At 35.2% G+C, this 15,496-nt stretch overlaps 1 protein-coding gene across 50 annotated transcripts in view; it reads right to left on the bottom strand.

Annotated features, from left to right (window-relative positions):
- Positions 1-15,496, bottom strand: part of PTPRD (protein tyrosine phosphatase receptor type D) — a 1,180,356-nt gene that overhangs the window by 60,708 nt on the left and 1,104,152 nt on the right. For all 50 annotated transcript variants that reach the window (XM_032097314.1, XM_032097313.1, XM_032097327.1 and 47 more), the window contains one exon: positions 11,174-11,271. In XM_032097314.1, the coding sequence (XP_031953205.1) occupies positions 11,174-11,271 (98 nt within the window). The remainder of the gene's footprint in view (positions 1-11,173; positions 11,272-15,496) is intronic.

Here is a 15,496-nt window from a genome sequence, read left to right as displayed (position 1 = left end):
TCTTATTCATAAACAAAACAAAGCGTTTCCAGATTCACTGTTTATTGTCTGTTTCCTCCCTGTTCCAGGGTGGAATTACAGAAGCGTGCCCCATGTTCCTTCATGCTTCACCACTAGGGAGACTTCAGACTCTAGTACCTTTACCTCTATGGTTGAGCTACATATGCAGCAAAGGGAATACAAAATAGGTAATAGATGGTACTTGTTTATGCTCACTATGGTAGTGGCTGTATGAAAGGTCATCTCATACTGAGAAGTCATGAATTATCACCTATTGTTTTACTTTCCCTTTCTGTAACTTTAGAGACCTTAAAATTGTTTCATCAATATGAGTAAACAACTATGGCTTGAAGGTTATGCCCTCTGTTTAATCCTAGTAAGAACTGGCAGCTCCCTATGCCAGCTAGTGGCAAACTATTAAGAAAATACTGATGACACAGATAAGCCGAGTTGCGGCAGTTCACCAACACTATGCTCATTTTCCATGAGCAGACCAGCAACAGGGCACAATTCAGAAAATCCATACTGCCTCTACAGCATCAAGCCAACAGCTTTACTGACTCCTCCCAGGGTTACAACAGCTGCAAGTCCATTTCTTGTTAGTGGAAATAAAATATGACCTGTAATCTATTAGAGTAGGTATTACCTGACGATGAGCACGTGTGAAATTAATTAATGTGATTTTGCTAGGACTTATCCCTTAGACTAATAATTACTATTCAACCAGTCTGGAAATTGCTTCATTCTCATGCACCTTTACATATTTTATACAATTTATTTATTTAATATTTTGAGAATGACTTTGCCTCTTTATTGAGATTATTCTAAAAAAATAATCTATCAGGCCTTGCTGCCTGATAGAAAACCATTTGTCTTTAGGAAAACACATACCTCAGGAAAAAAAGTACCTTATCCTATTAACCAATACCCTAGGCTCAATTAACTTTTATAACATAAAAGTTATAAAGTACTGCATAACATAGCTATGGAGAGTAGAGGAGAGTGGTGGCTCAGATTCTGGCTCTACAGTAGCTGAGATAGAGTGCTTGGCAGTTCCTCCCTCCAAAGGAAATTAAGTGGGACTTTTTAGAGAAATGAGGAAAAAATTAAATGCTTGGGAGCATGATGAAGGCCATGAAAATTCTACCTGTGCTTTGGAGATGATTAATTTGAATTGTAGCACTATGTGAGTCACTGTGTGTGTTCAAAAGGCATTCTTCAATGCAGCTCTGAATGAATCTGATTTTTTAACCTTCCACTCAATATTTGACACCAAACTACTTGGGTTCACTATCTTAAAATTTCGCGTGACTATGATTAACATATCTTAAAACATCAATAGTATTAGGAGTTTATTATTAAGTTAGTATCTTAACAGACTAATGAGTAAGAAATTTGCAAAACTGGTGATGGATTTTTTTGGAGCCCTACTGTATTTCGTTTGCCTATAAAGGCACAACAAACTATCTCCCTAGTGTTCTGCCAATTGCAAAGGTAGACATCACTTTTGTGCTATGCTTAAGTTTAAACACAGTGACCTCATCCAAGATTAGGTCTTCACCCTTCTCCAACAAAAATATTAATTTTTCTGACTGGAAAGTGAAATTCTTATTTATCAATAAAGCAAATGATAAAATTTTACTAATTTCACTCTGTAAAATTTTTATTCCTTTTTCTTACACTTTAGTTCCATCCCAGTAATGTTTTCCCATGCTCTGAGAAGGATGGCTGGTAGAATTTTGAAGCAGGTATGCACCAGGTATGCACTGCTTAATTTAAAAACATAAGCATTTTTATCTTTACTTCTAAGTGCTATTTATTTCATCAGAGGTGCAGAGAAAGAATTTTGAGAGCATTTCCATCAGCGCTGGGGAGAGAAGAGTTATATACATATATACTATATTTAAGACATGTAATATACCTCTTTATCAGCAGGCCAGCAATTCACTTACATCACATGACTTGAAAAGTAATAAAATTTACATAATGACTTCTCTCAGCACAAATCTTCCCTCTTTCCTTTTTGAGTTAATGGAGGTGAACAAGAAAACTTATGCAGGATATTTGCAGGTCAAGTTTTCAGAACTTTGGAAAATAATTTTTATGGATTTATCTCAGAATTCTAGTAATAATTGAGAACAGAAACATAGTACAGAAGATGCTAACTATATATTAGTGCATTATACTCTAATTAACTTTTAAAATAAAATTGATTATTTAACCAGGAATAATGCACATCTACAATATCTGTGACTACCTAGTCAGTATTTTTTGAAGGACATATACAGAAACATGCTATCTAAACCACAGTCCACTGCCCTAGAATGAGGCACACCACTCTGCATTGTTCTAGATAGATAACTGAAGCAGACCATCTGTCTTATCTTCTAGGTTTTTACCTACACTGACAAAATATTCTGGAAATTACTTCACAATGTAAGATGTCACATATACTTTCTCTTCACATTAGACAAGAAAACTAGAAAATAACAGCATCAACTGGCTGCCTAACAAGCTGCTAGTCTTGAGCCTGGAATGCAGGACTCTGGCTTTAAATCATAAAAAAACCAAAACAGGATGTAAAAAATAATAATAAAAATACTTGCAAACAGTATGTTTAGACTGCAGTATATTTGCATATACAAAGATAATTTTGCATATACATAGAAAATGATGATCTACGATTCTTATCAATTTTGAGAAACAGCTTCAGCTCTATATTATACCTATTTTTCATGTGAATTTACAGATTATTAAGAATACTTTAAATTTAAACCTTAGCTTCAATTGTTCAGTATTCAGTATTATTCTTCCAGGTTTTGCTCCTTAATGTTTAAGCATTCTAAGGTTACTGTTCAATATCAAGAAAAAACCCAAACATACACTTTGTATGATGTATAGCCAGATGGTGTAATTTAGTGGTTAATATTTAGGTCTACATGCAGACATAGTTAACATAAATTATCAGAAACAGGCAAATGGATTGAACTTTACTCCTTGCTATTTTCCTCAGCAATGTGAACCACTTTGTGGCCTTCCCATCCTCCCACAAAGCACCATTTTGTCAAAAGAAAGTTAATCTGTATTTCCTCAGACTTAATAGCCACACTGGAACAAAGAGTTGAGTGGTATTGGCAGACACATTTCAGAAGTGTGAAAGACCAATAACTCATGAATAACAAGTCCGTACTAACCGTTTTAATGAGTGCTTTAATGGTTTAATGGATGGCACTTTAATAGGATTCCTAGTATTTTCATTCTGAAAGCTTGCCTTCAATACAGCCGTTGTTAACAAAGAAACGGATTTCTTCACAGCGTAACTGTGTGGTATGGGTGCTTTGTGCAAAAGAGATAAAAATATTTGTAATACTGTTATTTCTCTCCCATGCTTTGACAAATCTTTCAGCTATTGTGTTCGAAATGGCTGGCTGCTGAAACAAGTGTGATCTGTTCGTAGGAAAAGACTTGAGAAATATTTACTAATACAATGCACCATCCATAAAATAGTTCATTGACTAATAATCATGGTAACCAACATTTTCTGGTGGTAACCAAACCAGAAGAATTTCAAACAATCCCCCTCCAGTTACTATGTACCTGCTCACTGTGCAGATTTCCTTTATACCAGTTAAACAAGAGGCAAATGTTCCCTGATGTCAGTCTTCCAGGACTATATCCTGGTTCAGCACTAAGGAAGGAAAGACCATGACAAAATGCCCTTCCTGGTGTAAGCTGACGCACGCCTGTCTGCTCTGGAACAGTGCTCTTCCAAGGGTCACTATGGCAGCAAATTAGGAGCCAGCAGTTTTAAGTTTCTGCATAATGTGGGGATTGATATATACTGCACAGATTTCACAAGGAAGCATGTCCTGTTAAGCATTTCCAAGCACTGCAGGTGCAGTGTTTGTGGCTTAGAATTCAATCACCAAAGATCACTGCTTCACAGAGAAATCTGGGACCAGGTAGGCAAAGAAGAATGAAAAAGAAAAATTTGAGAGCATGTCGATGCAAACAGACTCAGCACAACTAGGGAAAGTACACAGCTATGCAGAGAAATGAACAGTTTGACCCTCTTTTACCAATGTCAGCAACTGTGATGAGAATTTCATACCATAGCTGATGAATCTATAATAAAATGCTATTGTATTATGCAGGAAACTTGCTAATAGAATGAGATTTACATACTGCATTACCAAAATGTGAATGCTAGATGCATGAACATTAATTTATGATCGTGGCAATTTGCCAACTGGCAATTTGCAGCTATGTTTTTTTAAATTGAGTCAGAGCATTTCCCATTACACTGCAAAGGGTATAATTTTCAAGAATATGGGGGAAAACCTCCACATATGGCTAAAACTTCTTTTGAGCTCAAACATAAGTTTACGTCCTGTCCTAAAAACAGTTAAAAATGCAGATGAGACATTTCTGTTAACTCTCAAAGGAAAGTGACCTAACTGTTCAAGAGTAGCAAGAAATACAAAAAGCCTTTTTCCAAAAGCTTTTGTAAACTCCTCTCAAGAAAAAAAGGTATTTCCTTCACAGTATCAAGCTAATATTCCTAAATGAAATTAAGCAAAATCTGATTCCAATGGAATGAAACAAGCTGTATGAGCATATAACTAAAAAAAACTTAAAGAGGAAAATAAACATTATTTGAAAATATCCTTGAAGGAGAGTCGCCATTTCAAAATGCTGTAAAAGCCTTAATTTTTTAAAATTAATCATATTGGTTTGTATTTCTTTGCCATCGGTCTTAAACATAAACTGTTCATTCCCTACCTGCAATTAAAATAGTTTGACCCTGATATCATAACCAGTAGTAATGCAAATAATTTTGTGTTGAAAATTGGGGATTACAGGCAACTTCAGGTAGAAAATATATATCAGGAGCAGACAAATGCCTGAGTAATGAAAAAACCTTGCTTTGTGTAAATATTTTTGTGGTTAAAGCCTCCTGCTGTTTTGTTTTATATAGTGTATGAAATGCAGCAGGTCTTATAAACTAAATTTTATAATTGTCTCATATGAGACACTGGTGCTACTTTAAATTTTCAACATACTTATCATATTTTTAAAGCACTGTCAACAGTTTTTATTTCAAGGAAAGATTAAAGGAGTGAAATTCTTCATTGATTCCTCCATTTTTCTCAATAAGCCCCTAAAAATACTGCAAATTAATCCTTCTAAAAAGCCCCTGCAAAACTCAATTTGATCTATAATGACCTACATCGTTTGTCCTTGAATAATTTTTCTTGCTTCAGGAAGTAGATTACTTTTCTCTTTCTACACATATTGCTGCTTTCAGTTGGGCAAAATGAAACTGGTATTTATTACACGATGGAATCATAACATTATTAAGGTTGGAAAAGACCTCCAAGATCATTGAGTCCAACCTTTGACTGACCCCCAGCACTCCAACCATAGTACTAAATGCCACGCCCAGTTGTTTCTTGAACACTTCGAATCATGGTGATTCCATCACCTCCCTCTGTTCCAATGCTTTCAGTAAAAAAAATCCTCCTGATGTCCAACCTGAACCTCTCCTGGCACAGCTTGAGGCCATTTCCTCTTGTCCTATTGCTGGTTTCCTGAGAGAAGAGGCCAACCCCTACCTAGCTACACCCTCCTGTCAGGTAGTTATTTGACTAATTAAACTGTCTCTGTGAAATCCCTTGGCAAAATAACATTAGGTATCAGACCAAAATCCTGCATCCTAATATGTAACACAAGCTTACTTTTATTTGATTAATTATATAAGCATAAACAAATGCTGTTATCCCAATGCAGCATTCACAGCACAAAGGAAGGAGATAATACACCACTCTGAACCATGACTAGCAGGACTTCAGATTCCTGCACTATGTCTTTAAAATTCTCTACTATAACTATACTGCTGGCTCAGGTACTACCCTAGGTGGAACTAAGCACCAAGCAACCTATGTGAATGCAACAGCATATGCGCTATTAATAAGAAGACAACTTTTCATCGTTCACTGACTACGCTAATTGTTTCTCAATAAATGGAGCACATCCTATGAAAGTAAAGTTAGAAAATACCAATAAATGATGTTTGTAATATTAGAAAGAGGAAATTATTATAAGAAAAAGAACAAAACCATATTTTTGCTGAGAAAAAATTGATTTTTGCACGAGTCACTATTATCTACAATGATATAGCAGTTAAGTGCAGCTGTTTCTTTGATAGAGATTCATGCAGTGGATTATCTGTTCTTCCTGGACTTCTAAAATGTATTATATTGATTATAAATTTTATATGTGCTTCTACTGTACAAGATTTACAGTGTTTTAGTATCCAGTGTTTATGTTGTTGCAGCTTGAGATACATAAAGAGAAATATATTCAGTAAACTGTGTTCCCATCACAAATCCTACCAACTGATTCTGAAAAGCTACAATAAAAACAAAAGTCAAAATTCAGCTTCATGTTTTTCAATACTCAGTGTTAAAGCAAAAGACTGGCTGCGATTCACAGAAAGAAACCTGATGAGAGAAAACATTAAATTATATGCAACTTCTTGTAACATTTATTAACCAGTGCATATATATATATTCATCGTAAATCATACAGTAACATACAGAGTCTGATAGTGTAATTTTTGTGTTGCAGTGCCAGATTCTCATGCAAAAATAGTATGAATATTAATCTGCTTCCTTAAGGGTGTAAAACTTTATGTACAGATCTCAGATGATAAATGTTAAATTATTTTACACAAGTCTCAGAAACATGCTTTGGAGAAATAGATTATTGATTCTATCTTATAGGATGCCATGACTTTACAAATACATCAGAGAGTAGGCAGAACATTACTGGTTTTATTCAGTTTATCTCCATGACCACTTTTTATTTTTAAATTCTCAAGTCTCAGATAAGAAGGAGATACAATATAAAGGTCAGTTTCTTATAAACACAGAGTTTTTCTTAGCAGCTGTCAGTCCATATGGACCCTTACATTACACAAAAATCCCACTGGAATTGCCGAAGTCAGCAAAAGCTTCACAATAATCAGCTGGGGTCAATCCTGTCTTTAAATTAGAGAACAGAAAAGAACTATGTGACATTAATTATATGATATGTGATGTTAACAGAGTAAACCACATTTTGTTTAGGCTTGGGGATTGTGAGCTAACCAAAAACTAATGAAGGATTATGAAAAATTTATTTTGAAGTAGAAACGAACCTCACTGAGAGGGAGCACTATCTATTTTAACACTTCAGAAACACTTTATGCAACACATGAATTTTAAGTTTATTTGAATCTTGCCACAGTCCTAATCCTTCAGGCTTGGCTCCTGTCAAAGGTGGTATTCAAGGTAAACTTGTGAGAGAAGTGCAATGGAAGAAATCTCTGTTGTTCTGCTCATATGCTGTAAGAGCTGGAGTAAGAAATGCCCTGGAGAAGACACTATGGAATAGTTTCTGAAAACTTGTAGAAGAAAGAACTTGTCCAGTTGATGACACTAAACCTTAGAAGACATTATGCAGCTAGAAGGTGCTCTACACTAGAGAATACACTCCTCTTAGCAGATCATAGCAATGAAGCAATTCCACTCTTTTCCTTCCCTTTTTTTTTCCTCTGAGGATATATAGTTTCCACCATGCATACTACCACTTACTTTTTTGCAATACCTCTTTCCCAACTTACCACATTACCCCGAATATTTCTTACAGAACCAGAGTGAAGGGAGATCAGACTTATTTCTTTAATGGCAATTTCAGGTTTGTTTTCAATTAAATTTCACATGGAATGAAAGCAACATATTCTCAGGGAAAAAAAAAAGGAAAAATATTGAACACCACAAAAAAGTTTTGCACCAGAAACACCCTGTAAACATCCTGTCTGTGAAGCTTTGTGTCAGGTGAATGGACAACAGTGGGTTCACTTTAGGATTATTTGAAGAAAGCAATACTGTCTTGACTCATGGTCCAGGTGAATTTTTCTTCACAGAAGTGTTAGGAAGTTATAGGGTTTCATTAGAAAAAAGTGCCAGAGGGTATAACTCAGCAGAGGAGACTCTTTTTCTAGTTTTGAAGAGACAGGGAGGTTTGCCTGTCTGAAGAGAAAGTGGAAACAGGCAAGAAGTAATACTCTTCCAAAAGGAAAAAAACAAACTTGTATTGAATTTTGATCAGAAATTCTGATCAAAAGTAAGTGGATGGAACACAAGGAAGGATGGAAGAGGAACAAGTATTCAGGCACTTCTGAACAGTTGAAAAGGGTGCTTAGAAAATGAAAAGATGTGTTTGTGTGGTGAAACTAGTAATTCTTTAGAAGTGGCAATCAAAGTAGGTTGTGCTAAAAAAATAATTGAAACATCCGTTTGATATGGAGCTAACTTCCTGATAGAAGGAAGAAAAGTCAGTTTATCAGAAAATCATCAATATGTATTTTATTTTACGGTATCACAGAGTTGTCGTAACAGTTACTATATACTATCAATATATCTTTGAAGAATTTCATCCATGCAATGCAAACAATTCCATAAAAAATAAAATAAAATAACTGACTGCCAAGGAGGAAAGGGCATTACTGAAAAAAAAAAAAACAAACAGAAATCATCAGTAGTAATTGATGAAAACTATTTGCTTCCCTAGACAGGAATTAATTGGAGGATTTTGTTGGTATCAATAAAGGTCAGTGGTTTCCTGAAAACCTCGAAATTTTGAAGATGAGGAGTAGCTCTTTTTCCTTCTGTCTCACCAGTTCTAGCATTACCTGAAGTGATAATAACTGAACTGTTACCATCTGTACCTCTTTCTGCCTTGCAATCAGATTTAAAAAGGGATTGTTTAAGGGATGTTGGTGAGAACTGCTGCTGAAGTAGAAGGTCCCAATCCCTGACCACAAATATACCCACCACTTCCCTTTGCTGGCACTAGAGCTTAAGCAGACATGTGGTGAGCTAGTTCAGGGACCTGATCCCACTGAAAACAGCAAAGAAAAATAAAACAATTAGTTTTCAGCTGAATCTATTTCCTGAGATAATCCTTGAACAGCTGCACATGTGCTAGTGCCAGGACTGGCACAAGAGAGACAACAGGAATGCACAGCCAAGACACGGAGATGACTTACAGTGATCATCAAACTGCAGCTTTAGTCCACTGCCTAGCCTAGACCATGAAACCAAATAATGGTGCTTTTCACTAATTCTATTTCAAAATGGATGAATCTTGGACTAGATGGAAATGAAGAGGTATCTCTAAGCTGCAATTTCAAAGATAAATGTTGAACCTTCTTGGGCAAAGCAACAGGAATGAAGCTCAATGTTGAACCACAGTTGCCCATATTTCAATCTTGAATGTCTGACCATTCTGCTCCAGATAGTATGTTTAGTAAAGACAAAAAGAAAAAAAAGAAAAAAAGAAAAAATGAAAGAAAAAAAAGGAATGTGAAAGTTGTCCTGTTTACATAGACTAGAGAAACTTCTGCAGGGACAGATAGTAAGAATTTAATGATTTAATGTATCTTTCAATATTGGTTATAAATTATTAAAATTACACTGTCAAGATGATTTTAATTACTTAATTAAGAAAGACATAACATAAAACAACAAAATTTTTACAGCATAAGAAAACCATGTCATCTCCACACCATGTTCAAGATGTAATACAGCTGAACTGTTTATTTGTATACCAATTATACTACATTATATGACTTGTAAATGACTTGGAATTTCCTACAAAGAAAAAACCAATTAATTTGCCCATAATACAACAGGAAATGGTTTTAAAATTTGTACCAAATGTTATCTTTTATTATGGTGTACATTCTGCTACATAAATTTCCCTGTCCGATTGTTTATATGCTACAGTCTTCATACTTAAGAACACAAGGTTTACACACAGAAAATTGAGAAGGTTCTTCCATGTTTTTTGTGATTTCAACAGTAAACAGCAATCCTAAATTGCTTGTCAAACAAATTTATTTCCAGGAATTGTTGAAACTGTATTTTCCTTTTAGTATCTCATGAGATTATTTTTTAAAGCAGTCTTAAGGACATTGTGAATAGTGCATTCAATTAAATAATAAGCAATTGTAGTTCTTTATCATAGCACTTAGTATTAATTTTTAACATCTTCCGTCAGGACTTTTAAAATACAATGGAAATGTATAGGGTTTCTGTACCATGCAGTATCATGTTACTATGAAAATAACATGTGAAAGTCATCTTTAGTGTTTCTTATTGCACTGCCAATGTCTGTATGAACCTTCGAATGCAACTTATGTGCAGTCTTTAAAAAAATAAGAGCAACACAGGCTTTTACTCCACCATGCTAACAAAGTGTTGGAGGGTTTTAAGCAAGGATTAGTGACACAACAGACTATGAAGAAAATACTGTCAGTGATCCCTCTGGGAGCTGCTAATCCTTGGATCACTGACATGATCACCTATAGCTGATCTAAAGAAACACTTCTTCACTGATGGTTCAGTGCATACTTGATTCACGTATTTTTTGACATAGACAATATTTTGGCATTAAAGAAACAGCTATAATTTACTGGGTTTAATGGATGGCTCCCTATGTCCGTTTAGCCACAAATTACTGACCTGAGAGGCTGTTACTCTCCACTATAGCAATACCTATATACTCCACGGGTTACTGACAAGGTGGCTTGTAAATGATTACTCTCTTCCAGTTAAAATCTTTCATGCTCTTCTAGTCCATCATTCACAATTTATCAAAGTGCTATTGTTGACAGGAGGAAAATACAATGTCCTGAAACTGTTCCATTAGAAGAGACACCATGCACTTGCAAATCCTTATGTCTCATGCAAAATTAAAGCAGTGGACTGAACCTTCTTTGGAGCTTTGGCTGTATGTGTTCTCCAACATTACACTGGAGATTTTTAAAATAAACGAAGGATCTTTAAACTGCAGGAAATATAGATATTTGCGTATATTAAAACAATTAAGTGCTGTATCATTCACATACTACTTCAAGTATGTGTCCATGGAATCTGCCTGACAGGTATCCTTATAAAAAGAGACCAGGATTTTATGAGCAAAGAAGCCACCTCTCCAATGTAGTTGTTTTACACAGTTTTTTATCCTGGTTTTAGTGTCATACAAACCTGGCACCATATCAGAGAGAAGTCTTGGGAAAAATCAAACATGACAACTTGAGTAGTAAAGAAGTGGGGAAAATTACCTCATACTCCTGTGAGAACTTCAAATTGTCATTTGCTTTCAATCTTTCAATGTGATCTGCAAGTTCCAAGATAGGTATTGGGGGGTGACTGGCCATACCTGTTGAACAAGACAGAAGAACAAAATTTAAAGTAAACTGCAGTGATGTCATTGCTCTAAAATTTAGAAAATGCAGTAGTTAGAATGTCTACAAATGTGTAAGTAGTAGAGATGTCATATGTGAGAGAAGCAGGCAAATAGTTTGGTTACTCAAAGCAGGACATGCTCTGGATAGATGAATTCTGAAGCCAAATCAAAAGAAGTCACCAAGCATATTCCCAAAGCTAACATTCCTAGTGTAGAGAAAAGAGTTACTGTCATACGAGTCAATGAGTTTAGCTAGGCATGGAAAAATGAGACAGTTAGACCTGATGCTGACCTCTGCTTTGAGTAATGACTCTTAATGTCATTTCAAACTCCTTCTCCCGCAATGCATGAAATGAAAACTCTATTGAATTAGATGAGGAAATGTGAGCTGAGAAACAGACACTGAAAGAGCCCTAAAGGGGAAACAATAGTGTTTTGACAGAAAACAAAGTGACTTATGCATAATCAAGAAAAATGAACTTGAATAATGAAGGTTACCAGGGTAACCAGAGACACCTGAACCTGCAAAGGAAACGGTAAAAAAAAAAAAAGAAACCTAAACCAACATAAAGCTAACTTATAAAATAAAGCATAAAAAATGAAATGGAAAGCTTGAATTTTAATAATAATAATAATAATGCATCAAGGTCTAGAAGACTGACTGCGTACTCTAAATTAGAAATACTTAAATATTTCACGGAATTCTGAGGTGACTGACATGCAACTATGAATGACTAGAACAACATGCATCACTGGTTTTAGACAACAGCCACTGAAGACAACATTAGACGTAAGACAATTAGAACTTCAAAAATGTTTTCACTAGTAGCAGATTGTAGAGGCAGGGGTTGTACAGTTTGGCTGGACACACATGCTGACTGCACTAGTACCTTAAAACGTGCTTAATCTGAAACCCCATTATCAACCCCTAAAAGTACCTACAATCTACTTCAGGTGTAAACATCTTTGTCCACTGATGGAGATACTAAGTGAAAAAGAAGAAGAGCTTGGAATTGGAAGTACAGATGGGTGTGTAAGGGAGTTTAGGACAGCAAGGCAAAAAAAAAAAAGACAGAAAAGATGTGGGGTCAACTAGAACAATCTGCCAGCTTAAGATTTGACAGGCAAAATTTTGTGAACATATTTATTTCAAGCTGTTAGTCTTCATGAGCCTTCTCCAAAATGCTTACATTCTTCTCTTCATATTTTATACTATCACACCTAAAATGAAAGTGAGGTTTCAACAGCTTTGGGAAGAAATCAGAGCTGGCAAGAAAAAGTTAAGCTAGTGAACCCCAGGATCTCTTGAAATTACAAAAGGAAAACACTGATGACTCAAGGGGGCTCAAGCTGGAAGGCATGTTGCACAATGCAGTTTGCTTTGTCACCGTGACTTTCAAGAGCATGCCTAAGACAGTTGACCTGCATTTCCTTTAAACATAGCTGAAAATGACCATGTGGCTACAACACAGTCACACTGTAGCATGTGTTTTAATTAATTTTGGTTTTAATTCTTGTTTTGTTTTGGATTCTTTGACATTTCAAGCGTCATAACAGACTCCAAAATAATGTCCAGCAGCACTGGCCCTAATTCTTCTGACCCTATGCATATATATTTCATGGAATCTTCATAGCACATCTGTGATGGTAAGACATTAAGGCAAGTTGTCAGTCAACTAACAAAGCAGAATATTCAGATCAGTGGGGAGATTCCTTAGAAATTTCAATTAAAAAATTAGTCTCTATGTACTAACTTATTTGATGCAGCTCTGCTTCTCTCCCGTTTTCTTACAAATTTTACTTAGGACTTGGCTACTGTCAAAATGAGTGTGGGTGACAGTCATCTAGTAATTACACTGATTGATCCAGATCAAGCACCCCCATGGAAAATATGTGAGTGAAAAGGCACAAGAGAACTCTAGATTGATCCAGAAATGGAGGTGGACTGATGTACATCTAAAACAGTGCTTGAACAGAGAAAATAATAGAGACAAAGATGTTTAGACCTTTTCGAGCGAATCGTGGGAGAGAGTTATTATCATATAAGGACTGAGTGGTAGTTTGGCTAGAGAGGGAGGACACAGAGCCAATCAGGGAGGCGTAGGGGACTGAATTACTGCTCAAAGCTGTAAAAAGTAAAAGCCAATCGGAAATGGGAAACAAATTAGTAACAGCAATAGACCATCATAATCAATCAATCTTGTACATACAGGCACTTCAGACATGCACAAAACAGTGTCTGGTAACTCAACTAAGATGTTTAAAGGTGCAGTTCCCCTACTGTAAACATAAAGGACATAAACCCAGTGAGTATGAGACTCGCTCATCACACAATGAACCTGACTAAATCACCAGCATCATGAAAACAAATCATAATAATTAACTTACTGTGAAGGAATATTTTTTTAGAGATGCTGAACATGATGTCTTTTTTACAATTATTTTGTTTATATGCTTCTCTACATGCCACTTGACATTTCCAAGGGGAGATTTCACATTAAACACTTTGTGAAAATATGAAATTTGAAGGAAAATTTTTCTAAGGCAAAAAGAGGAACTACTTACAACTTCAGAAAATGACAAATTTTAACTGCATATAAATCCTTCCTCTACGACTCATTTTCAGCAATCACACTTTGAATAAATTTCCTCAAATAATATTTGGCAGGTAACTTACGAAGTAATTGCATTTGGTCTATTTTCATACTTTAAATATATAAAATGTGCTCTACTGATATGATTAAAGTAGCTGTTTTTTAAAAGAACTGCTGGAGGACTTTTGTTATGTAATCAGTCTGTGAATCATAACAGAATATGCTATGAATGAACATCTAAGATGTCATCACATCTCATGCAAAAGCATGAGGCTCCTATTGAGCAGGTGTAGAACTTTATTCAAAAGATCCCACTTAAAATACATCTAAACTCACTTCTTCTTGTGGCTACAAATAAGAAAATACACTTATTTGATGACACACTCCCACACCAATCAACATAACATATGACAACACAAAAACTTAAAGACAAGATACAGCTAAACTACAACAGATCCTGTGACATGCTAAAAAGTCAAAAGAAATACCATGCTGAAAACATGCTTTCAGAATCTCTTTTAAATAGGGTATCTCTTTTTTTTTTTAAAAAAAAAAAAAGAGATAAAAACCACCTGGAAACTCAAAGAAAAGAAAACCCCCAAAATCACCACATGCAAAACACAGTTGAAATTGTACCCATTAAAAATTTTTATTTCCAGATTTGGTAGAAGATTGCCAAATGTAAGTGATCCTATGCAGCCTAGCAGAAACCCCTTTACATGAATTAAATAACAATGTATGGTTTGATTACAGTGTTGACTTATCTTCTGGTTAATCTGTGGTAAATATATGATTAAGGAACATGAAATAACATTTGTGCCACAATTTCAAGGAAGATCTAAGAGAGCAAGGTCAGAATTCATCTGCATATTAACAGACATTAAACCTGTTAATTATATTCCTTTATCCCAGCTAATCAAGTGGGTGTTTTAGGCTTGTCAATAGTGCGTTAAATTAGTATTTCTTTTGTTGTCAGGGTTTTATGATAAGGGCTTTTAGAAACATTTATGAAACACACATTTATTTACCAATTTGGAACTGTAGGTTGACATACCCACAATAAACAAGAACAACATTAGAACTTAACCAAAGAGCAAATCTGCTAGTATACAGACTACAGTCTACATGAAGTGAAAATGTGACACATGATTGTCACAGAAATTTCTTTAGGAAATGAGTGCTACTTTAGGTCCACACTGAATTAATTGTCTGTGACTTTACAAACTCCTCATTTTTATTTAATAACACAGAACACCTTCTATGTTCTATGAACACCAATCTATGTTGACTAAGATATCTCTTTATAGAAAAGGAAGGAATCAGTAATGGTGGTTGTTGAGACTTATCCTTATCAAAAAGATAGGAAAAAAAATAGCTACTTAAAATTCAGACATGGGAAATGGAAAAAAGTAAGGATAACCCTGATTCAACAGGTATTCAGCAGGAATTCAGCATTCATGAAAATTTATCAAGAATGTCTCTAGTACATGACAAAAAATTACTGTTACTTTAAAATTTCTTTTTCACAGAGTCGGAGCTAGGCCAGAACATGAAATTACAGAGGTAAATTTACAAGACCATCTCTAGAGAAATATATCATTCTG

Source organism: Corvus moneduloides, chromosome Z (assembly GCF_009650955.1).
Source record: "Corvus moneduloides isolate bCorMon1 chromosome Z, bCorMon1.pri, whole genome shotgun sequence".
Taxonomy (NCBI): domain Eukaryota; kingdom Metazoa; phylum Chordata; class Aves; order Passeriformes; family Corvidae; genus Corvus; species Corvus moneduloides.
The sequence above is the reverse complement of the archived record's forward strand: the minus strand, read 5'-3'. Positions and strand labels throughout refer to the sequence as shown.